The sequence below is a fragment of the Triplophysa rosa genome, linkage group LG15 (assembly GCF_024868665.1).
Source record: "Triplophysa rosa linkage group LG15, Trosa_1v2, whole genome shotgun sequence".
Classification (NCBI taxonomy): Eukaryota; Metazoa; Chordata; class Actinopteri; order Cypriniformes; family Nemacheilidae; genus Triplophysa; species Triplophysa rosa.
This window is the reverse complement of record NC_079904.1, coordinates 1,060,247-1,085,788: the sequence shown is the minus strand read 5'-3', so window position 1 is coordinate 1,085,788 and position 25,542 is coordinate 1,060,247. Positions and strand designations below refer to the sequence as shown.

General features: G+C 39.8%; 2 protein-coding genes across 2 annotated transcripts; both read right to left on the bottom strand.

Annotated features, from left to right (window-relative positions):
• Positions 1–4,816: 4,816 nt before the first annotated feature.
• slc35b2 (solute carrier family 35 member B2) lies at positions 4,817–13,608 on the bottom strand. The gene is made up of 5 exons (XM_057353650.1): positions 13,272–13,608; positions 11,677–11,867; positions 11,380–11,540; positions 8,602–8,880; positions 4,817–8,017 (listed from the first exon to the last, which is right to left on the bottom strand). Exons 1-5 carry the CDS (start codon positions 13,289–13,291, stop codon positions 7,361–7,363), a joined length of 1,308 nt encoding a protein of 435 aa, XP_057209633.1. The 5' UTR covers positions 13,292–13,608; the 3' UTR covers positions 4,817–7,360.
• Positions 13,609–14,652: 1,044 nt separating this feature from the next.
• nfkbie (nuclear factor of kappa light polypeptide gene enhancer in B-cells inhibitor, epsilon) lies at positions 14,653–24,237 on the bottom strand. The gene is made up of 6 exons (XM_057353734.1): positions 23,743–24,237; positions 20,674–20,776; positions 16,179–16,389; positions 15,588–15,676; positions 15,264–15,512; positions 14,653–15,170 (listed from the first exon to the last, which is right to left on the bottom strand). Exons 1-6 carry the CDS (start codon positions 24,021–24,023, stop codon positions 15,108–15,110), a joined length of 996 nt encoding a protein of 331 aa, XP_057209717.1. The 5' UTR covers positions 24,024–24,237; the 3' UTR covers positions 14,653–15,107.
• Positions 24,238–25,542: the final 1,305 nt, after the last annotated feature.

The following is a 25,542-nucleotide window of genomic DNA, read 5'->3' as shown; positions in this document are numbered from 1 at the left end:
TCTGTCCGTCTTTGAAATGCAAATGTCACAAGCATGAACACTGGGAATTTAAAGAGGTTTCTTGTAGGGGTGTCGCTATTCGTTGGCTGGAAAAAAGAAATAAAATCAAAGATTAAAACTGACTTGATAAAAACACTTTTATAGCATCGTTTTGTCTGCTAAAACTGTTCAAATCTGATATCGTGACAGTGTTGGGCAAGTTACTCTGAAAAGGTAATTAATTACTAATTACATATTCAATAGTGTAATTCGATTACTTTACAAACGACTTTTTCCAAAAAGTATTTAATTATTACTAATTACTTTCTATATCAATCTTGATTAGTTAAGTGATTCAAGGATAGACATGAAACTACACTTAATTCATTCAAATAAATAATATAAAACATATTAACTAACCAAAGTATTACAAATGAGAGAATTATGAATTTTGTTGTCAATTCCACTATAGCACACACATATTACACAAAGTATTTGGTTTAATTACATAAGTAACTAATTAAATTGCAGAAGAAAAACGAGTAATTCCTTACTTTACTTTTCATGGGGAAAGCAATTAAATTACATTAATTACTTAGCAACTAGTTACACCCAACACTGGTGACAGTCCTATTTTGTTTAGGTAAAATGTAAACCCCAATTGAGGATTTTTTGTGAAATATTTCCTGTTTGTCCTTTTAAACGTGATCAAAAAGACTTTGCAGTAGGTATAATTTACATGTTAGTCAGAAGGACTCCTTTGGAAATCTGACCCTTTGATTAACATTGAGCTGAGATGCGACCTTGTTTCTACACAGACTGTGAGATTCGCTTTGGATCTGTCATGTGTTTCAACGGCAACAACATAAATCTTATTTGGCCAAAACTTAACTTCTGGTAGACCTCTGCAAAGAATCATTGGCAGTTTCTCAATATGCGTTCTTCAGCGGTCTTGTGTCCTCGTGTTCTCGCTCTACGTCATCAACAACGGTCAAAGGCGTAACAAACATTATGCGGTATTGAAGTGCGCATGCCCAGTGGGGGTCGCTGTATCCCTTCTAGTCAAAACCGCATCGAATGCAGCCTGGCGCGTGTACGGAACGGTTTTGACTAGAAGGGATACAGCTACCTCCACTGGGCATGCGCACTTCAATACCGCATCATTTTTGTCACGTTGAAAACACTTGATTAATATTTTTATTATTGTAAGGTTAGATTTAGGGTTGGGGTAGGTGTAGGCGTTAGCTAATGTCATTTATTGTAATTATATGGCGAGATTGTGCACCACTTCCGGCCGTAGCTGTATATCCCTTCTAGAAACCACCGTACGGAACAGCTTGAAGTCCCAGAAGTCACTGCGGCGTGTCTGTCCAAGTTCGTTCTTCCGAGCCTTTGCCTGGCTCTCACTAAATCCTTGGTGTTTCGAGTCTGACGTCATCACGCAACCGTGTTTTAGGCAATTTTAACAATTATGGGTAGTTTAGATGGTTAGAGTAAGGTTAGGGTGTGGGTTAGGGTAAAGGTTTCGTAAGACCGTTCTTTGGTCCTTGATTCTGATTGGTTGAGCGTTATAAAATACCCCGACTTATAACTGCTGACCGCATTACATAGCCTAAATATCACTTTATTTTACGAAATAACCGTTTGATAAATAACTTTAATAACTGTCGGGTAATTTTAATGTAACACTATTAATATACAATCAAATATTGTTGTTACACAGACCGGAAGTTAACTTCGGCCCAGTCGCGCACGTCCGATGAAACGTCTATGCTCATTATTCTGTGTAGTACAATAACTTTTCCAGTGCAGATTCAGTCAGAACTGTACCAACTACATGTTTGATTTAATTTCCCTTTGGCAAATAGATTGCACTTTCCCTTTTAAACCAGATGATGTCACCGTTTACCACGTTTCATTTACACGCACCCGCGCTCGAAGCGGCTCAGAGCAGGCATGCAGTCCGCTTTAAATGCAAAAGAAACTTTTCACACTGAATTTTGAGCAGAAATGCTCAGATTTAAATGTATGTAAAGTATGTAAAAATGCTTTTCGTGACAAATGCACAAAATCCTCACGACTGTAATTAAGATCATTCTGCTTTTAAGGAATTTGCAACGCGACTATGACGTAGCCATAATTAAGGTTTGCTCCATTATGATGAAAATGTCACAACGCTAAAGATATCTACTTAAGCTTGACATAAAGACTACTATTTCCATTTTGAAGTTACCTAGAGATTTATTTTAAAAGCATGTATGTGTGAGATTGACCTGAACTTTCTGACCTAATTCATTTAGTTCAAGTCTTCACCATTTTAAGATACGCTTCTCGTGAACGTATTGCCTGTGATAACAGCTCTGACCTATTTAATAATGATGAGATTCCGTCAGAGATGAGTGTATAGTCTCTTCTCGCTCAGATGGTTTGAAGGAAATGTTTAACCTTTTCGATTCCGAAGGATCCAAAACACCCTGTCCCTGCATGTCGATTTCTTCTAAGTCACATGTGTTGTAGTAAAATGACATTGCTGAGGAGGGGTTAACATTCATTTGATCACTCTGCCTTGCGCGGGCGTCTTACTATGAGCCAGCTCTGTGTCATTGAGAGGCGCACGTGGGGTGAGACCGCAGAGATCATATCGACATGTAGCACACATGCACGCGGATGCTGCGCGGGCACACTGAAGAGACACGCGCAATAAAACAGATTTGACTGACTGGGGACATTCTAACGTGAAACTTCGCCTCCTGTACATATATGCTTTATTTATAAGGTGTGTAGATAATGTCGTGTTATAATATTACTGTCTTGATGCGTGAACGTAAACGTAAGTGTTTTAGGCACACATGCATCTCAGAGACGTCTATTTGATGTCTGCAGTTACATTGTTTGCTCATCTGCAATACGCCTCTAAGACGTTTCCTCTCAGATGTCACACAGACATTTAAAAGAATGTTTCCGAATGTTTTAAAAGTTCCACTAACAGAGTAAAAGTAATGGTAAATAGAACATTTAGCAATGAAATAATGTTCATAAAATGCTCTTTTTACGTTACATTTGACCAGCTTAAACCAGCTATAAGGACCAGCACAAACCGGCATCAAAACATACCAAACCAGCTGGTTATATGCTGGTTTTTTCAACAGGGACGCACACGGTTTCATGAAATTCACCACCCAAGAATGCCACATTAATACCATCACACAATGATCAGTAATACCTGTACACGGACACATTTGCATCGCCTCGAAATCAATCAAGCGCAACTGAAATTTCACATCCTGTGAAAAGTCGCATGCGCTGTTCGAGGAAGAGCGTGGTCAAAATCTCATTTCTGTAATCAGAGTAAAATAGGAAGAACTGTCTGTACAGGTGACATTTCTCATGCGGTTCTCTCTCACGGTACACAGCTCATATCAACACGAGTCGTATCAGGGTTACACTTCATGAAACAAAGACATCAACCCATTTCACAATACAGGAAACAAAAACCGACAACAAAAAGTCCAGCAAGAAACTGAAGTGCAGCAGCGGTTCGAGTTAGTGAATCTCTCAGACACGGGGGTGTTTGAAATCACTGTAAGACCACTATCATCAAACACGTCTGACTAAAGCTTTGTTTCCATGACGTGTGTGAAATCCAGGTCAGGTTGTATGTGGTTTGTGTGTCATGTAGACAATATTCTTCGTTGGCATGAAGGACGAGTGGCTGCTATTTACAGCGTCTGAAAGTTCTTGTGGTTCATCAAGGTGTGTGTGGACGTCTCAACGGAAGATCTACGGTCTCGTTCTCACCGCAATACACCTGTTCTTCTCACTCTATTGTGTCGAGAATCAAGCTGTGCGATTAAACTGTTGTGTGTAAATAAAACCTCATGCAGTTTCCTTCAGGACAAGGTTTCTCTCTGACACACACACATATTTGCGGTTTCTGGTTGTGAACCAGTGACCCAAAATCATACCTTTAGGGGTGTATCTGTTTCTAACGGGTGGAAAAATACTGTGATATACTTGAGTATTTATTATAGTTGAAATCCTTGATACTGTAGTGTTCTTGAACTGACCATATCTTTCATGGGGCTGGTTGAAGAAACACGCGTGCTACTGCTTTTCTAAGAAATCCGACAGATTTCTGCCCAACGGATGTGAAAATAATCGCAGATGTACACCGAAGGATGAGCTGTAACCATCTGACAACCCCAAAGCAACACACAAATGGAACACCTTAGCAACACCCTTGCAACACTTCCCAACATCACAGCAGGGAGTTTTCCAAGCATGCACAAACATGTGATGAAAATTGTACGCTATGAAAAAGAAGAAATGTTATTTCTACTAATGTTGTTATTTGTTTATGAGCGTGACTCTAAACAATTACATATAAACATGGTTCAATCCTGTCAATTGTCACCTAAAGTTAACATATTCAGATATTATTATTAGATCTGCTGAGAGAGAAATAGTTTTTGATATTTTTAATACTGCTATGGGTTTCGTTTAATTTCCATTTTAGTTCATCGTTTTATTTAGTTAATTATGTTAGTGACTCAAAATGATCATATTCGATGGCTATTTGGCGATGGCTTTTTTCTCCAAATAATATTTATATATTCAATAAACAGAAATGTTTTAATAGTTTTAGTTTACAATTAATGTAAATGTAATTTGTGTGAGAGATATTTTGTTATTTTTGTGTTCGTAAATGTTCAACTGGAACTCTTTTAACTGGTCAAATGAAGTGTAACACAGCTAAAAAAGATCATTGTAGTTTTTATATAGTCGTACATATTTTATATAGTCCTTTGCAAAAATGTTTCTTTAAAACAGGCATATGGCCGGCTACACATTTATTACAGACCTTATAAAAGAACAGATAAACTGAAGAGAGTCTTCATTGCATGAGAAATATCAACTGTATTTACATGAGACAGAAGCCACCATACAGAATTATTATGAAAACATAAATACTGCAACCTTTTGTTAAGAAATGAGTCACTAAAGACAAATCCAAGACTGTTTGGTTAAGTGATCAAATTAATTTAATCTATATAAACAATAAACCTAAAGAAGTTAATAGGACTTCATTAGTAGCATTTCCAGATGAACACACGAGTCATTTCACATTCCTTCACACATGAGCCGTAAATGAGAATGAAAAACAGTTTATCGTTTATCTAAATGATCTGATACCAGAATTGACAGCCTGATACAAATCTGCCATAAACACGACAAGGTCTCTCTTTTAAGTGTTTTTGTAATTCATGACAACTCAAGCAACCACATAATGCCGTCTTATCTGTTAGATGTGACCTGGACATCAATATCTTGCTCTTGCTTTCTCTTCTGTACCGTTTTTCTATCAGTCAAAATCACGTTTCAAAGAAGTACACAAAATGTCTTTTCCAACATGCCTTGTGAATGAGTCGTGATCAGTACAGCTTTCAGAACCAAAACCCATCAAACTCAATGACATTAAAAAACAAATCCATGATCACAACAATACCGACTATTATTACTGTATGTGCAAAACAATATAAAAATAAAACAGCAAAAATAAATCATCTAAATCTTTGAGCCATAACATAAACTAATGATTATTGGTTAAGATCACAGTCTATAGTGTTTTTCTATAGAATTCCCTAATGAAGAACTAAATATATCAACCTACATTACAGCATATAAATGATGTTACTTGTTTGTATTTTGGTATCGGGGAGAAATACAAGTTTAGTAAAACTGTGGGAGGCTGCAAAACATATGTTGCACTTTTTGACACACATTGCTGGTGGATATCATGAATATCGTTTCAAGAAACTAAAGTTTGAGAACAAATGTGTACAAATCACTTATTTGAACAAATGTGATAAATAAACAGGCACGACATTGTGAAATTGGACTGTATGACCTTTCCACTTTTATGTTAAACCGTTGACGAACAGATTTTAACGGTAAAAATATCAATATACATGCGTGTGGGCCCTCAAACAAAAATATTGTTATGTCTATCATGTGTTATAGTCAAAATAGTCTATGTCATGTGTTTAGACAAACAACCTCCATCTTCACTGACACACCTGATGTCCTCAAACACTCAATGAATTCCTCTTAGCGTCCAAATCATGTTTCACAAAGTTTCAAAAGCCTAAACTGCTTTAATGAAATGATGAATTTAAATGATGACATTTTGAAATAAAGCAAATAATGAAGAGTAGTTTAATTGTCATGAAGCTAATGTAAAAATCCAGAGAAATGCCTTCATTTATGTTCTCTTTTGATTCATGAACTGGACATTTCTTTGTGAGATTCAACCACACAAACACCGGGTTTTGGAGACAAATGTAAAAAAAAAGCCAAACTAGACTATAGTGCAATTCTGTACGTCTGTCCAGTAACAATCACTAACAATAATCCTACAATTATCTATAAAGAATCCACTAGTGCGGATATTCTTCCGATTATTCATTAACAGGCACTGACGGTTTATGACAGACTCTGGTTTGATATCACAGATTATCTGCGCATCTTTTCTTTACACAGGTGACATTGATTTTACAGCCTGTAAAACTAGACAAGACGTAGTCACATCTGAATTCATCATCGGACACGGTTGGTTCATTTATCAGCGACACAAACTATCAGCTATAAAAATGAAGCAGGTTGAATGTTTTTATGACCTTGTTTGTGAACTCAGTTTATGACACATTTATGAATTTGAGTGAATCTCTTCAGCTAAGAAAATCAAACTATGATTGAAGGAAATAAAAGTGTTCGCATTATGGACATATTATCATCATAAGTAACGTTCTTCTTCCCCTTAAAATCTTATTGCGATGCAAAAGAAAAGCCAACAGAACAATAAAAACAGGTAAGATAACGAGAACCGTTTTGCGTCACTATATCGAGTGTTTGAAAGGAAAATGTAATAAAAGGTCATGAAATGAATGCCAAACAAGTTTCATTCACCTATTGCAAAACACTCATTTGTATTTTTGCATTTCATGCGATTCACCCTTAAATATTGCGAGCAGAAGAAGGAGTTTAACTTCACACGCGGATCAGACACTTAAGACATCTCACTTCACACTCCTCGCCAAATCCAACAGTCTCCCAAAAATAACCACTTTTAAATAGAAAACCTCAAAGCCAGAGCTCTAACATATTCCAGTACCAAATTACAAATATAGAGGGCTCGTTGACGACTGAACAGTCCACACATCCAGTCCATACGAACACATCTCACACGCACGTCAGGCTGAAATCCCTTAAAAACACAGAGCGTTCCCTTACTGTACCTTACAAAATACAAACGCACAAAATTCCGAAACGAAAGAAAAAGCAACCACGAAAATGTGGCGTCTCATCCCAGCGACATGTCCGACTAAACTTTCTGCACTGGAGTTTGCTGCGGCCGCTTGCCCGACTTCTTCATCCGGCTGCGCGCGTAGACGCGAAGGAAGAGAGCGAGGAAGACCACGGCCACGCCGAAGGCGCCCACCTGCGTGACAGCGTGACCGTAGAGAAAGCAGGACAAAAGAATGGCGATGGCCTGCCGTAGCGTCATGATGATGGTGAAGACGGCCGCGCCGAACTGCGCGATGGTGTAGAAGATGAAGAGCTGTCCGCACGCCGAGCACACGGACAGCAGCACGGCGTGAAAGGCAAACTCGGAGTGACGCGCCATGAAGGCCAGCGAGTCGAAGAACGCGCCCTGCTCCAGGAGAGAGCCGACCGTGAAGAGACACGAGAAGAGATTCACCCCGAACATCATCTGGACGGAGGACATCTTGTATTTGAAGAGATTGTCCTGCCAGTTGGACGTGAAGCTGTCGAACACGATGTATCCGCCCAGGATGACGACGCCGGAGAAGGTGGTGACGGTGGACGGATGTTTGTTGGTGGAGCTGGACAGAAGGAACATGCTGACGCCGACGGAGATCAGCGCGGCCGTCAAGTATTCCCAATACTCGTAGCTCTTCCTGGAGACGATCTTTCCCATCAGCATCACAGGGATCACCTTAGACGCTTTGGCCAAAACCTGATGATGAAAGAACAACTCTCAGTGGATGATGAAGAGAGAAGCTAAACTGAGCACACACATGAGGTCCGAACTGGAAAGTCAACGAAACTACAGCGACACGATACAAACATTTCCAAGAGAATTTCTGATCTGATCATGCTGAGAAAACACCTGCCAGAATAACAACACACAAAGATATCAGATCTGATAAGCACCGGGAGCAACTTTTCATTGCTCGGATGTTTCTCTTTCACAGCTCAGGAGATGTGATCATCAGGTTGGGTTTCGTTTATGTCAAAAAGAGATCTTGTGCGCCGTGTCTTTCTTATGGGTGTGTCCAAAAAAATGACTGTATTTTTATGACAACGAATCATATTTCCCTCTTATTACAAAAACATTTGCGATATATTCTTTGTGTTGTTAATCATGGCAGTATGTGTTGTACGGACACTCGGAACTCGCTGCTTTATGCTCAACAAACTCTTTCACAAAGCTCTAATAAACAAAAAGAATATTCTTTATGCAAATTCGGATTGCTCTTTTAGTGTCGGGATGAGGTGAGATGCGAGCTGTCATGTCATGTCATGAAAGCAGAGCTGTACCTGTGTGGGAAAGCTGATGTATTTCAGCGCTTCGTACTGACACCAGCTGCTGAGGATGTTGGAGAGGGAGGCGAAGGAGTATTTGTACATGGGTGCGGCGTGACGGGGCTGTTTAAACACCACGCAGCACAAGCCGGCCACCGTCAGCGCCAGGATGCGGTTCATGAACACCAGAAACTGAGAGTCTTTGAAGCGCTCGCCGCTGCCCTCCGCGCCCGTGGCACCGTATGAACGCGTCATCACTCTCTCCTGAAGAACGCCCCACGTCAGGTACGACACCTGAGGGCACAGACACAAAACACACTGAACATGACAGAAACTACATCACTCTCATGATGACATGAAGTCACGAGTCCTGGGACGTTTCTTTCAAATGCTGTAAAACGCAGCTACACAGCTTTTGGACAAACGAGAGCCATCTTTCCACCCATTAGGGTTGTACGATTAATCACGGTTTTCGCCAAATATCGCGTACACTGCCCCGTTTAGAGCTATTATGATAACGCGACGTGTCGATTATGTGTAGCACGGATCTGTGATCAGTAGGAAGTGCTGCCCCATCTGAAATCACTGAGCTTGAGTCGCTTCCCAGCAAACACAGTACGTTCTGACAACGCCGCCAGTTCGCCTTCATTTGGTCACCGTGACATTTCTTTGTGACCACATTCTGAGGACGTCTTGGCAATGATCCGGTTCTTAGAAGTTTCGCTAACGTTCCAGAAACGTTGTAGCCACGTCCTCAAATAACGTCGTGAATTAATCCCACTGAGAACGCTGTAGCGACGTTGTATACTGGCCTTCAGATAACCTGGACACTGGTCATTTGATTTATGAATCTGGTTATTTCTATTTATTATGGTATTTATGTGGAAAATTTGCGATCGGAGTAAAATCTGTTATAATGTCAATGCGAATGCTCTAAATCCGACTTCTCACGGCTATTAAACAGGAGTTTAATTAGATACCACAATTAAAACGGTTTCTGTTTCTATTTAGTGCGCGCGTTTGATATGTGCATGCGCGTCTCCAGCACGTGCGTTCTCTGTTCTGCAAAGAGCCGCATCATTTAAAAGTTAAAGAAAATTTCTTTTTACCTTATTACTTGATATATTATTTATAGCGGTTTATTAATATTCTTTCTCACTTTAACGTTATACCTTACAGATGTGAGAGTAAACACATATCTGAGTGATTTTCGATCGATTTGCCGCGTTTAAATGAACGGACCCTGATGTTTGTGAGTGTGATTGAAAAAGCTTTTGGTTGTCGTTTCTAAAAATGTACAACCTGCTAAACTTATGTGGAAAGACAAGAATATAATGTTAAGCTTTAACATAATGTTTACTCATCTCTGTCAATAAATATATCTGCTTTAAACCCTCCATATTGTGTTGAAGTCTTTGGTTATTTATGTCATTTACTTCAGTATCTAAATAAAATATCTGATTGTGATGTACAGTGCTGTGTTAAGTTTTATTAATCGTCGTACTGTGCTGTATCCATATTTGAATAGAGAATTACTCCAATTATGCATAAAATTGAATCTTTCACGCACAGATTAAATCACAAATTATTTGAACCCTCCATGTGAGGGACGATAATTGTTTAAATTAAATTAGAAAAACGATTTTAACACCCGGAGTGTTTGGTCGTTAGGACGTGCTCATGACGTCTCCAAAACGTTATTTGGTACTCCTTTCACCAGCTCCTAAAATTGGACTATATTAGTGAACTAATGTAGGGAATATTGAACGAGGGTGTAGGGGGCGATTTCGGACACAGCCCACGGCGCTTATATGGAGTTTCTGCGCAAGAGCGCCCTCTGGCTTTCAGGAGCAGCAGCATTTAACGGTACTTCACTTAAGAACTGCGCAAACATTTTTAGTAAATCACCTACGGTTTATTAACGATTTATCGTGCAGCCCTACCATCCACCTATTAAACGTAGGGCTGTCAAACGGTTAATCACGATTAATCGCATCCAGAATAAAAGTTTGTGTCAACATAATATATGTCTATGTGCTGCTCATATTAATTTTGGATTTATAAACACATACACATACATGCACATATTCGAGAAAAATATAAAAATAATAAAACGTTTATACGTGATTTCAATTATGGGTAAATATAAATAAAAGGAAATATTTAGATGTGCATGTTTTTGTGTTTATAAATACAAAATGAATATGCGCAGTACACAGACATGTATTATGTAAACACAAACTTTTATTCTGGATACGAGTCATCACGATGAATCGTTTAACAGCCCTAAACGCACATTTTGGGATATCACATGAAAAAGAAACACCGCCACATAAACTAAAAAGGAAACACAGGAACAACAGGAATAACTCGAACACAGATCTCGCCGCGCAGCATCTGGAATGTTGCTTTGATCTTTCTCAAATATCTGTGGCAGTCTGTCATCAAAGTGGCTTGATATAAACCTCCCAGAACTCTTACTCTTACATGCATTTCCTCTGTGAACCGTGAGGCGCAAGTCATTTATTATTTGCCAGTATCTTCTATTGCAGCAACTTCCATTTTTCTGTGATATTAGTCACCAGTTTATCAGGAATTTCGTTCTCATTCACTCTCTGGAGGAAAATGGCTGCACATAAGTTAAATTCACACCTTTGGATAAAACCATAGCTAGTGAGAAAGACATTAAAAACACACACCGATCATAAACTTGCATTTTGAAAACTGATTGAAGAATATCAACTATCAAAGATTTTGAATTATTCAGTGTATTTCGTGGTTTTGGCTTGTTACCTGGAGGCCAGCAGCACAGAAGAGGAGTTTGCCGGCCTGTCGAGCAGACGAGCTGGACTCAGCTTCATTTCTAGACGTCACCGATGCGTCGTCCAGCAGTCCTCCCTTAGACTCGTTCCCGAACACGCACGTCTTTATAACAGGAAAACACAGACCTCGACCTACACAAACATGAGAAGTTCAGGTGAACACTACAAACAAACATTATAAAGAATCTTTCAAATTAAAGAGTGATGCAATTTACAGATTGGACAGAAATCAAACGTGGAGAAAACACAAGATGTTTCTTCAGCAAACCTGTTTCTAGATAGTTGACCCGTTTGAAGTAGCCGATAAGAAAGTATCCAGGGATGATGATGGTGGCGTAGCCTAAAACATTGAGAAACAAGCGGAAGATCCACGCGTCCTGCCAACCCAAGAACAGAGAGGAATCTTCAGCGTCCGCCCGCACCGCCGGCAGAACACACAGCATCACACCAACCCACAAACTGAAACATAAAACATTCAACAAGAACTCAGCCATATTTCACCTGTTTGCAATGCATTGAGGTCTTCATAGTACATCAACTAGTTGACGAATCGGTTTTAAAACGACTAGAGATCCTGATGACATCACCTTGCACCACACAGGTGTTTGTCCAGTGAGATGTAGAACGAGAACACAAACCCCATCAACCACGAGCCGTAAACCACATGCAATGGCTTTAGAGCTTCAGTAAGTGATGTCAACATAGGAAAAATGTGTAGTTTCAACTTGATCTGCACGATGTGTAAACACCTACACCACCCTACCCTGATAGCACACATACATCTGGTTTACGTCTATTTGACGTCTGCATTTACATCTGCAAGACATCTACAACACATCGTTTGCTCATCTGCAATACGTCTCGGAGATGTCTGCTGTCAGACGTCATATAGACATCTAGAAGATGTCTGTAAGATGTTTATGATTTACAATGGATGTACAACAGCTCTTTCTAAGATGTTTAGCAGATGCTTTTAAGCAGCAGATCTCCAGATCTTTAGCAGACGTATTACAGACGTTCAGACGTCTCCGAGACGTATTGCAGATGAGCAAACTATGTATTTAAGATGTCTTGCAGATGTAAATGCAGACGTCAAATAGACGTAAACCAGATGGATTGTGCTATCTGGGTAACAGTGTCTAACAATGCCGTCATTCAAACTTCAAGTTGACCGTAGATTTATGGCTTGATTGCATTCACTTCTGAATGTCCCTCCTGTTTTTCTGCAATCCCCTACAGTTTTTGAATAAGAAAAAGAACGTTAACACGAAACGGAAAAATGAAAAGAAACCTGCACGTGTCACTGAGTTTTGTGCTCCTGTCACAGAATCTTCTTGTGCCTGTGGTGGGAATTCTGCAGGTCTCCTCCCTGGAGTCCGAATCCATCGGAACAGAACCTCTTTGTGTCCTTTCAGGCTGTCAGCTCATGTGCCACAAACTAACCCTTATCCCAGCACAACTCGCTCAATGGTTTATTACAGCAGGAATGAGTGTGCAGTTATTAATAAATCAGTTCAGAGCATTGACACATCACGTTTGCTCAGTTTTGATATCAAACTAAAGTCAACAAACAGACAGAATACATCGGCGACACACGACTGACTCTTTGTGCCTTCACAAGAGAAGATCACATTAAGATGAATTTTGCTTTTATAATGGCAGACAGCAGATAACAGGCGAGTCTAATTCAGCCTTTCGTCTCTTGTTGCATTTAATTGTGACGTCTAAAATGTTACTGAATGTGACGTTTGAAATGATGCTAAACATAAATTATGATGTTTAAAATGTTACTGAATGTGATGTTTAAAATGTTACATATGAACGTGTCTGTGATGTTACAGCATCACATTTAAGTGACGTTACCTCCATGGAAACGGAGGCATTTTCCACCAGCTGCAGCCGCCTCGTCGGGTCAAAACTCTCTAAAAGAGCCGCTGAGACTTCACCAAACGTCCTCCCGCGCCGATCATGTATCCATAAACCCGAAAGACAGCAACGAAACTATGAATATCCACCGTGAGCAGAAATGCAGTGTGTTTGTGCGCTGTAACTTCTCGGCCCGCTTCACTCATGAGTTCTTCCGAACTGACGTGTTCACATGCACAGGACACCGCTTCCGGTTGTGAAGACAGACACACCTGCATAGATCCGTGTCGTTTTTTACACAGGTGTAGGGTTGCAGGCAAATATTTGGATTGTATGTTGGAGTGAAGTTCGTGTTGGTGAGAACAGATTAGAATGTAAACTCTCGTTGTTAGGCTTTGTGGGTGGGGAGGTTTTCAAATCAATGTGAGGGACTTTTAATTTGAAAAAGATTTTTTGTGCGTTTCTGCGGCGATCATGTCGTGCGTGCTGTCGTAATAATAATAAAAAAGACGTTTAAACGGCAAGATATTGGAAAACTGTACCATTATTATTTGTACTTTTGTAAATTGCATAGTACGTATTAACTCTAATCACATAAGGAATCAATAAGTTATACATTTAGTTTCTTAAGTTTCTAAAAAAAAAAACATTTTTCTTTTATTTACTTATTTACGTTTTTTTAAACCCAACCATTTGTCATTTCATAAAAAATAAGAATGTATATAATCTTGTGAAGAAAAAAATGTAATCCAGTTACTATACAATCATGTTCTGGCACAAGGAAAAAAGATTCATATTCAATACCGCAAAAGAGGAAATACACCCCCGATAACTAGATCATGTTTTAAGTTAAGCCCTCCTCTATGATGCTGTTTTCATAAATGGTCTATATTTATTACAAGTATAAGGAAGAGTCACATGATGGAACGCGCACACACACACACACACACACACACACACGGTTTCACGGTCATGTTTTCTCGTTACACATTTAACAGGAACTCTTTGAAGAACTTTTTTCCTTTGTTTCTGGTCATTCCTTTTCCCAGTGTCACTGCATTTGAGAATTGCAACACATTTTCTCAAAAACATGACTATGAAAGTGTTACACGTGTGTTCAGTGCTACTGATAGACGAATGTATTTGATCTGTTAGAGAAATGAGCAGTAAATAAACACATCCGCTTGAATGACAGAACTGTTACCCTGATAACAGTCTATCAAAGTCAATAGATGATCAACTTGATTTTGAGCAGTAGTTGCATTTTGGAAATTTTGTTTACACGTTTCCGGTCACAAAAATGACATGTACAGTTGATAATTTCTGAAATGACCTCGTCAAACGATTTAATACACTTGAGTTCTAGAGTTGTGAAATATATGTGTGAAACTGTCGCATAACTTCTCTGCGCACACTTTATTAATATCACTCAACAGTAAGGAAATGCTTCACCTAAATATCAAAGCTGCTTTTATTGGCACTATGACCCGTTCAGTGAAAAACAACAACAAAGCTCATCTTACAACAGCACAGTATTTCTACAAAAAACAAAAACATCTCTAGTTCATGATGATATACATCGAGATACACATCAGAATGCGTTCTGTCTGGCATTTACAGGAAGCTTGTTCAACAGAAATGGTATAATACACATCACGTCTGTATTTCTCAATGATGAAACGTGAAATGCAGCAGTAAATATGACTGACGTAACTGCTGCGGTTAAATTAAATGTAGGTGTAGTTGGATGTGTCCAAAAACTGTACAGAATAAAAGTCCCAGATCAGATTTTTATTTTTTTTAAAGAACACGTGTAACATAACGTTCACACGTTCAGAAGTTCGTTACTGTCCTGCCCATGATCTGAATGTCATCAAAGGGGAAGAGAGCCAATATCTGCACAACAAAAGAAGAGACACACCATTAAACACCAATAAAAACAGGCTGCATACAGTATATGACATACTGAGAGAATCTCAAACTTCTTACATCATCGTTGCCATCTGCTAAATCCAGGGCCGTTTCGTCCTCCAGGTTTCTGATCATCTTGTCGGCTCCAGCCTGGCACAGAAGGTTGGCAATAGACGCGTCCTGTCTGCCCACTGCCAAGTGCAGGGCGGTGCATCCATTGAACATGGCGGCGTCCACATTAGCCCCTCTGTTCAGCAGAAGGGTCACTGCGGACACGTCGTGAAGCTCCACGGCCATATGCAGAGCAGACTTCCCGCTCGTACCCTCCTGAAAGACAAGCAGACGTGTTCAGCGTTCCCAACGTTTCGCTCGGCGACAGCCAGAGCTGGACGAAAGACTCACCTGTATGTTCAGGTCAACACCTTTCTTCAGGAGGAGCCGCATGAGACGATGATGTTTGTGCCGAGTGGCCACGTGGAGACAAGCGAGGCCTTCGAAACAGAGACGTCACATTAGATTCAATGTCTCATAACAAAACACTTCTTAAGCTGTGACACTGAAAACCATGTTCATTCTTAGAAAAACAAAAGGGCCCTGCACCGCCTTACACAAATGATCCATCCGGTGCTTTATTCATACTTTATACCACGCGCAAGCAAAATAAAGTCACGTGTTCAACTCGCGTGTAACCATTCCTACGTCATTTCTGCATTCGTGTCAATGGGACATGTTACGTGACAATGGATTTACGGTTTGCACAGACCTGCACGTGTGTTTATGAAAACAGTCACCATGCCAACAGAAAACTCCAGGCTGTTTTTTAACACAGAACTTCCTTGTTGTAACACGAATCTTCCTGTTCGCCGTCAAAGCCCGGCCCTGCCATTCAAACCACTGACAGCCAAGAAACCAGATCTCTAGATCGGCCTCAGGTTTTGCTCGGTTTATGCTCAAACAAGATCTTCATCATCCACAGTCCCTGCGGTGTGTTACCTCTCCAGTTCTGTGCCTCCGTCACGTGGGCGAGCTTGTTGGCCGAGACGTCGTGGACCATCTCGCATGCACACTCCCACAGGCCACGCTCACACGCCACATGAAGAGGGGTGTTTCCCTCCTGGTCCTGCAGGTCCAGCGAGACCCCTTTCACCAGAAGCTTTTTCACCACGCTGGGCTGATTCAGGTAGGTGGCCAGATGCAGCGGTGTCTGAAGACATCAGAAGAGAGTTAGCAACGGATAAAACCGGAAAATCATACATGCAATGAGATTTAACGCGCATGTAAACAACTGGGATTATCAAATCTGCATTCTAATTGGCCGATATAAAGTCTGCACCATATTGAAGAAGATGCAGTATGTAAAAACTTGCTCAATAATGTGAAATGCAACATGGAATAAATGCACCAAGTTAAAAAAAATTCAAATGATATATAAGATGTATAAATGGTTTCATAAAATACGTATAAAACTGAATATTTTATCCAACAGACATGCTTTCTTTTTCCAGAAAGAATGGAGAACATCTGGAAGTCAACAGCCATGTTTTATTGTTGTGGTACATAAAAACAAATCTGAAGTCTTTTACCATAAAAACAACTTAAAGGCGCAGTTTTTGATTTACAGCGGCCACTAGCGTTGTATCATAGATTTGCAACGAATCTCTCAGTCCAACCACGACGGTGGCCACCACAGTACAAAAACATGTTTTCTACAGCGTGTCTTCTCATGTTGACGTTTGTGGGCTGTACAAACATCTCAGAAAATAAGGTTACGGGCCTCAATGTTTGTTGGATTTGATACGCGCGGCCTGTAAGAATGAACCCGAGCGTCAAAATGTGCCATTAACACACCAAAGCTTCTCTTTTAAAGATGCAAGACAATAAGAAATAAGGAAGGTCGACCCGAAGATTGACTCAATCTGGAAGTGAGTGTCAAACAGAAAGGAGTGAGTAATATGGCCGATAGACTGGTATTACATGATGATGTGGCTTCTGGTAAATCTGCTGCACGACGCATTAACATTACTCACAGTTCTAAATGCTGACTGCTACACTTTGAGACCTTCTGACCCACATTTGATAACATCTCGCTTTACAAACTAACTACAAACCTGTGCGCTGTTAACATGAATCGCCGCTCACATGTTCCTCAGCCCACTTTTGCAACGTGACGTTTCTCTGAGCCAAACAGAGTTTTCAATGACGATCGCAACAAATTTAGCGTCACGGGAGGTGAAATATGAAAGTGACGTTAAAGTGACACTTCACCCTAAAATGAAAATTCTGTCATTTACTCACCTTCGAGTTGTTCCAAATCTGTATAAATGTCTTTGTTCTGATGAATACAGAGTAAGATATTTGGAAGAATGCGTATAACCAGACAATGTAGGAAAGCAAACAGTTCTGGGGCACTTTTGACTACCATTGTATTTATTTTTTTCCTACTATGGGAGTCAATGGGGGGGAAATCTGGTTATTGTAGGGATGCACCGATATGTAAATTTTGGCCAATAACTGATAATTCTTTAACATTGGAAGTGCTAACCGATATATTGGCCGATATACAGTATCTAAATATTAATATAAAAATTCTACAAGACTGAAACAAAAGGTAAAAACTGCTTTTATTTGAAAGCATTGACTGCAGAAAAAAGCCATTAGTTCGCTTTTTCCCCTGAGAATCATGTACCAAGCTTCCTTTACACTAGTTAACGATTCTTTAACCTTCCAACTTTTCTGGTATATTTTTTTATTTACGTAATAAACTAATTATAGATGTTCTTCCAGAGCAACCCAGAGAAATGTTCTCAATGGCCACATGTCTAACAGGTCTGATTCAAACAATATGCTTTTGTAACTTCCTATAATGTACACATTCATAAATACTGTATCTACATACCAGGGCTCCAGACAAAAAAATCAAATAAGGAACCATTGGCTCCTATAGAGGAAAAACACAGGCGCCAAATTATTTTTTTAAAGACCCACATAACATGAACTTACATTTTTAAATGACATACGTTTAGTTATCCTGTTGTGTGTACAGTGTACATCTTCCCTCTCATAGGTTGTGCTCACATAAAGTGAGGTTTTTTTTCAAGTTGTTTTTCCTCATAAGCAAGGCCATACGCAATCTGCAGACTTTTCATGTTAATTCTGCACTAAAATTTGGGAAAAAACTGCAGAATTCTGTGGAAATGTATCAAATGTGTCTACATTTGTCCACAAATATAATTGTGTGTAAATGTGTTCAAATAGTCTTTAAATGCTGCCTGTCTATACTGTATATTTCAATGCAGTTGATAGCAGATTTGGTTCTGCTTATTTAAAAAGAGGCAGAGAAGCTTTGTTATTGATTGATGCTAAGAGGCCGTTTATACGACGGCGGTTTAAACTTTTTTATGCGTTTTAGCCGTTCGTTTAGACAGAAGACTGAAAACAGGTCTCAAAGAGAAACTTTTTGAAGACGCCGCCGTTTTCGTTTCCATGTTAACTGCAAGACGGAATTTTCTGTAAACGATGACGTCACGCGCAAGCGTATTACGCGCTCAGTCGCGCGAGGATGAGGATATCCAAAACAATATGGCGGCTTCCCGTACTGTGAGCTCTCGCTGCTCGACTATGTATTAACGTTTCCCCAGCAAAATGTGGATTTTCTGCACCAATAAGACCAGCGGAGACACACTATTTACATTCGCCAGACTTTAAACACACATATACGTCCACCAGCGGTATTAAAAAGCACTTTTGGCTTATAACTGTGCATGTGTATGTGCCAAGGCACGTCCTGTTTCTTTACACAACAACATCGCCATCCACTGGCCTGGCGTGCATACTACAGCGTTTTTATCCGTTATTCTGGATCCGTGTAAATGCAGACCGTTTTGATAACGCTGTCATGTGTACGTGAAGCTTTTCAAAAATCATCGTGATTGTTTTCATCGTGTAAACGTGTCCTAAGACGACTGTTTAAACTCTGAAATACAAAATTTGTACTTTGAATTCATTTGAACCAACAGAAAAGTTGCATGACAAGACCATATTATATATATTATATATACTGTATGAAAGAGTAAACATTTGAATGTTTATAGAGTTTCAAGCGAAAAGAAAGGGGTTGTGTTGTTAATACATTATGTTGATTTTAGTTTGTAATAATGACGTTTTACTGCATGTTCACAACACAATGTAAAGATAACTTCAAACAAAACTTAACAAGACAATTCGCATGTCGTTTGTTCTTGCTTTGAACGGATTAGAGATGATCCAGTGGTGTCTCAAGTAATAGACAAATTACGTTCCCTGAACTTCTCCTAGAACTAGTTTTGTTTTAAACGTCTCAAATATTGCATTGTTCGTCAAATCTGTCACAGCAAACAGCGCATCATAGTAATGCGCTCATGTTGTGTTTGTATATTTGTCAATACAAGCGCTGAAATTTGTAGTCGCAGTCTGGAGCCCTACATACTGTACCTACATCAACAATGTTTGGCTAATAGCAGTAAGTGAATGATCAAGACAGAAAGACAGTACTGTACTGTATTTGAACTGTGAGCAGCGTGCAGCTGAAGAAGTTTAACCAGAGGAAATAAAATAGGATTTATCGGCTTTAATATATCGGCCTAAATTTTACTATCAGACGATACCGATAACATTAAAAATGTGGCCGATAATTTATCATGCATCCCTAGTTATACGCATTCTTCCAAAGATCTTTCTCTGCGTTCATCAGAACAATATTTATTTCATATTTAATTTATACAGATTTGAAACAACTCGAATGTGAGTAAATGACAGAATTTTCATTTTTGGGTGAAGTATCCCTTTAACTCTGTGTAAAGCTCTGACGCGCTGACGAAAGATTATCAAGATCTTAATCACACCAGAAATATGTTTGATAAAAAAGTACAAGACTAGACAAACTAGTTAACACTTCAATTATATTTGAGATCATAAAATGCATTTGACCTCGAACATCTTTCTGACTTTTAGAGAGGTAATAAATTTCCACGACTATTCCAGGCCTGTACATGACAAATTTTCCTTGCTCGTGAACGCTGAACGTCAGTCATTCTGTTGACCACACGCTATAGCTTCCTTTTTTCAAAATGCGAACATAAATGTCAAAAGAAGTTTCATTTTGCCTTTCTAACTACAGAAATGGTCATGTGTATGGGTGGGTGGGAGTTTGGGGGTCTCCGAAAAAGCCCCTCGGCCTGTTAGAGCTGGATAAACCCCGAATGTTAAAAAAACAATTGAAAGTAAGCCCAGCACTCCCCAGTGAAGGAGTGCCATGATGTGCGTCGGCCGGGGTGGGGGGGGAGTTTCCCTCGAGGGGAAACAGAAATAACCAAAGACATAACAACATTCAACTCTTCCTGAATTCATTTCTGCCTGACTTATACTTCTGTGAATGGTTCAAAGGAAATGCTTGTGCAAACGATTTCGATCGACCACGAGAGGTTTGCAGAACGTAAATGAGCGTAGATACCTGATACAAGTTGTTCTGAATGTCCAGCAGCTCGTGAGGGAAGAGATCTATCAACTGATGTGCAAAGTCTTCTTCTTCATGGATGATGGCCAAATGTAGAATCCTGCGGAGAGGAAGAGACACAAACGCTGGAGGTTAAATGCTGAAGCCAAGCCGAACGTTACGCAGACTATCAAGGAAATCGCTCTAAAAAAAGCTCATTTCACAAAGTGTGAGGGAACAAAAGGAGGCTGAATGATACCGAGAAATCTTGCACACAAAGGCGAAGCTCGGTTCAGACGTTGCGCAACACTGGAACTTTCACACGAAGTAGAATGAGAGATGCTTTCGGATAAAGCGTTTTGTAACTTGCATCTTTTTTTTTTTGCATTGCCAAAAATCTCAATCTTTCCATTATGCACAAGATTCGCTCGTTTTTCGATCACTAATCCAACACAGATGTATTGATTATCGTGAGACGCTCTAGTGTGAGTCAGTGAGAAGCGGTCAATGATTCATCGAGTATGGAACACACGTTAGTATTCTCGCTTCCCTGCAGGTGGCCATTTTCTGGCTACTTTCCCCACGAGCGATAACTCGGCCTTACGCTTTTACAGTAAGCCAGAAGGAAACAGGTAGAAGTTGGTGGTTTCGGCGTGTAAATAATGTGAGAACAACTTTAGTGTCATCCATCTGACTTGTTTCGCCTCGTGTAAAACTGAAGCAGAAATCATCATTTACGGGCCCTCGCGTTGTTGTTTCCACACAATGAAAGCGGATGGAGACTGGAGCTGCCAAGCTCTAAAATAGACAACAAAACACAAGCATCACTGCGCTACATGCACTGTTCCGTCATCATTTATTCATCACTCATGTCGTGTCAAACCTGTGCGAGTTTCTTTCTCCTGCAGAGCACAAAAGAAGATATTTTGAAGAATGTTGAAAACACACTGAACTCCATGGAAATGAACACGAAACCCCCGAGACATTTCTCTAAATATCTCCTGTTGTGTTCCACTGAAGAAAGACTCGCATACAGATTTACAGCCACGTGAGAGGGAAATGAGTGATGACAGAATTTCGTGAACTATCCTTTTAAGATGTTGAAAATGAATGAATCTATCGCTCCAGTTTTAAACGTGAGGACGCTTTCTGTCCTTTTTTTTAAGTTTATTACAAGATTCTATCTCTTTTCTTTTTTGTAAAAGTCTTTTCTCTTAACGTGGATTAAACCGACAGCGAGTCGGTCAACGGATCCTTTAAAATGAATGTTGATCCACTCGATATTTGCTCATCCGGACCGTCTGGGGATTTTGTCTGGCCTTTGACATCGTTCTTGTAAAGTCGGTTCTTTACCCTGATGGGGAAAGTCAAAGGATTTTTTCTAGTGTCAGAAACAAAAGAAGGCCAAAGGCAAACCGCAGAAGGCCAATGAAGACCATTCAAAACACAATACCTTTTCAAAACATCCTTTTATGCGATGGAGAAATGAAAGCAAGCGAACGTTAACCAGACTGTGTTTTTGCCCACTTCTGTGGTGAACGCGTGCGTATTTCAGTTTGAACCAGAATCTGGTCTGAAGGTCAATACTTGTACAAACATGTTTACAGGACATGTACATCGCACGCGCACACACACACACACACACACACACACACACACACACACACACACACACACACACACACACACACACACACACACGCTTAACAAAAGCTTGCACTTTCAAAAAAAACCAGCCATCAGTAGATGTTTTCTGTGCCGACGAGGGGAATTCCACTGCATGTCTGCATACTTCTGCTTTCTTCTTCGTGTCGCCATAAACGGCAGATCCAGTTTCTAGACGTCTGTTGTTATTGACTGAAGCGTTAAAACGTGAAACCCTGCTACTGTAATCCAAATCTGATCTGTCACATGAGAATGTGTCACTTGAACAGACTCTACATCAAATAAAATCGTTTTCAATAGTTTAAAACCCTTCATCTCTGATCTGTTAAAACAGGAATTACTCATCAGCTATATTTATCGTGCGAGTCCACTAATATTCTTACAACACATTAATGCACAACGTCCATGATTCAGGAAATCCCACAATTTGGAAAATAAGGGACGATTGTGGCTATTTTTCATGTTTATAAACTTAAGTTCCTTTTCGATCGTGTTTAGTGATGGTTACACGCAGTCAACTTTTAAAACGACTTTTCACCTACAGTTGCACCTTTTACACTGTAAGACTTCCTCTATGTCGAGCAAGACAACATTTTATTCAATGAAAACTGAATGCATTAAAAGAAATGGCATGTGTGAAAGGTCATGTCATCTCGTCTTTTGAAGGTGTCAATGGAAGATGCTCATTAACTAATAGAACAAATCACCTGTTCAGCCCCTTCCTGCATCACAGGCCAGCTATGAGTGTTGTGTTGTGTTGTGTTGTGTGTTGTGTCTGCTATGTGACACATGAAGGATGGCACGTTACACTTGTTTCTTCATATTTTTGTTGTGCATATAAAGGATATTTTGTGTAAATACAAATATACTGGGTTGTTTTAACACATGAATTTAATCACACGGATTGTCCATATTAAATATGTGTGTGTCTGTATTTATATGGGTCAAAAAACTCTGCATGTGTATTATAACTGTTTAGGTGTAACCGAATTATAATTATACTTAATATGAATACTACTTTATTAAATTAGTAATAGGTAAAGAATAATATGTAAGGTAGAAAAATAACAATTGTTGGACATAAATAAACGTCTCTCTTGTATTACTTAAAAAAAATTACAGTAGTGTTGTAGTTTGCAAAGGAACCGAGCACTACGATATTCTAAAAATAACAATGTTATAAAAAACAAAATGGTTTTATTACAGTGAAAGTGTAGAAACAATGTTTTTGGCAGACTGATTACCATTTGCATTACTATAGTGTTACGTCAAATATCACGATTACTTTACGTAAACCGCGTTTAATTCGTGTTTGCTACGATTTAACCGTGGTTTGAAACTATAGTAAAACCACGCGTGATTTTCGTTAGAGATGTGCATGCACATTATAAACTTGGTAAACGAAGTGAAGTTTGAACGTACGTGTCTCCGTCTTCAGTAAGAGTTGTTAAGAGACTGACTTCCTCCTCCGTGCATTCACATTCAGTCGCTTCAGAAATCCGACATTTATCGATCAAATCATCCAAACTGTCCGTCGTTAACGATGACGACACGTACGCGGAGTCGAGCCTCTCTTCCGTCCCGCAACCCGGCTTATCCTTCTCAGAAGTCTCCAAACTCGGGTACTGATCTCTTGGAATCGATTTAAACGAGTCAATCCCGGAGTCGGTCCAACTTTCGTCCTGTTCGATTTTGCGCTCCATTCTGACGCTCAATGAAACGATATGGAAATAACGTAACAGCGTAAAATCACCGTAACATTATGACACCAAAGGCATCTGCTTCTGTTTCTCATCCCCGCCCGCCTCGGAACTCCCGAAAACAGATTAAAACGCGTTCAAAACGGGTCTATAAAGCGTTCATCTGTCCGGCACGTAGTTAATGAACCTAACTCAAGCACGGTTAGAGTAATAATGCTGCTGGGGAAATGGTTTGGTGGGCGGAGACAACAAGTGCGACTTTCAACTCGACTTCGTACGGCGCTGCGCAGACCGATCAGCGTATGACGCCCAAGTATCGCGAGAGCGACTCAAAAGCTGTTCTAAGCGCTTTTTCTTTCATTGCTCTCGCGATACTTGATGTCATATACTGATCGCTTTGTGCAGCGCCACATAAAGTCTGTTTCCACGGTGGGAATTCCCCACAGGGAGTGGCAAAGTACCGGCCCAAGACAAACCCCACGGAATCTCCTGTAATACCTTACAGGCACACATACAAACCTGCTCTGCGTTTAGCAACCTTGGAATGTAACGTCGCATTCCTTCAAATAAATAACACAAGTTACAACGCAAGTTTAACTTAGACTTTTGCGGGATTCCCAAATAACAGGCCTGTTGTTGCAACCGACATCAGGTGTGGAGTTTTGGGGAAAAAGTCAGATGATATTTTAGCTAATAATATTAACATTATCATGGGACATAAAGTGACTTTGCTGTAGGTTGCTGTGCACCCTTGCTTGGACATAATTCATACATAAACGCGAATAACAAACCTGTTTGTTTGTGCATGTTTTTAAGTTTTACATTCTTAATATTTTAATTCAGTTCTTGAAATAATTTTTGAATTTTGTAATAGAAGGCCTATGACTTAATAAATTGTTTTTTTTTTCAATTTTGTCTTAACCAGTAGAGAGTGTCTAACCAGCAGGTGGCGCTGTACTGCCTGACTATCACTGAGTGTAATAGAATAGAATAGATTTTTGTTATTATTATACGGCTGTACAACGAAATTTTGGCTCTCACATTGAAAGTGCACATATACATACAAAACAAATGTACATTTAGCAAATGTAAGCAATTATACTGAGAATGTAAACAGTAAACAGCAAATGGGAACAGATGTTCCCATTTTATGCAAAATATATAAACCATAAAGCATGTGATTGCATGACGTCATTGTGCACATTATGCGTTTGGTTGATTTTTATATTTATTCTATATAATTCTATACGATACCTAATTTAGGCATTGACGGAGTCAAGGTCACGGACAACCCTCCGCAGAGACGACTGTTAAAAACAACACCTCCCTCCCTCCCTCCCCCTCTCTCCCTCCCTCCCCCTCTCTCTCTCTCTCTCTCCCTCCCTCCCTCCCTCTCTCTCTCTCTCTCTCTCTCTCTCTCTCTCTCTCTCTCTCTCTCTCTCTCTCTCTCTCTCTCTCTCTCTCTCTCTCTCTCTCTCTGTCTCTCTCTCTCTCTCTCTCTCTCTCTCTCTCTCTCTCTCTC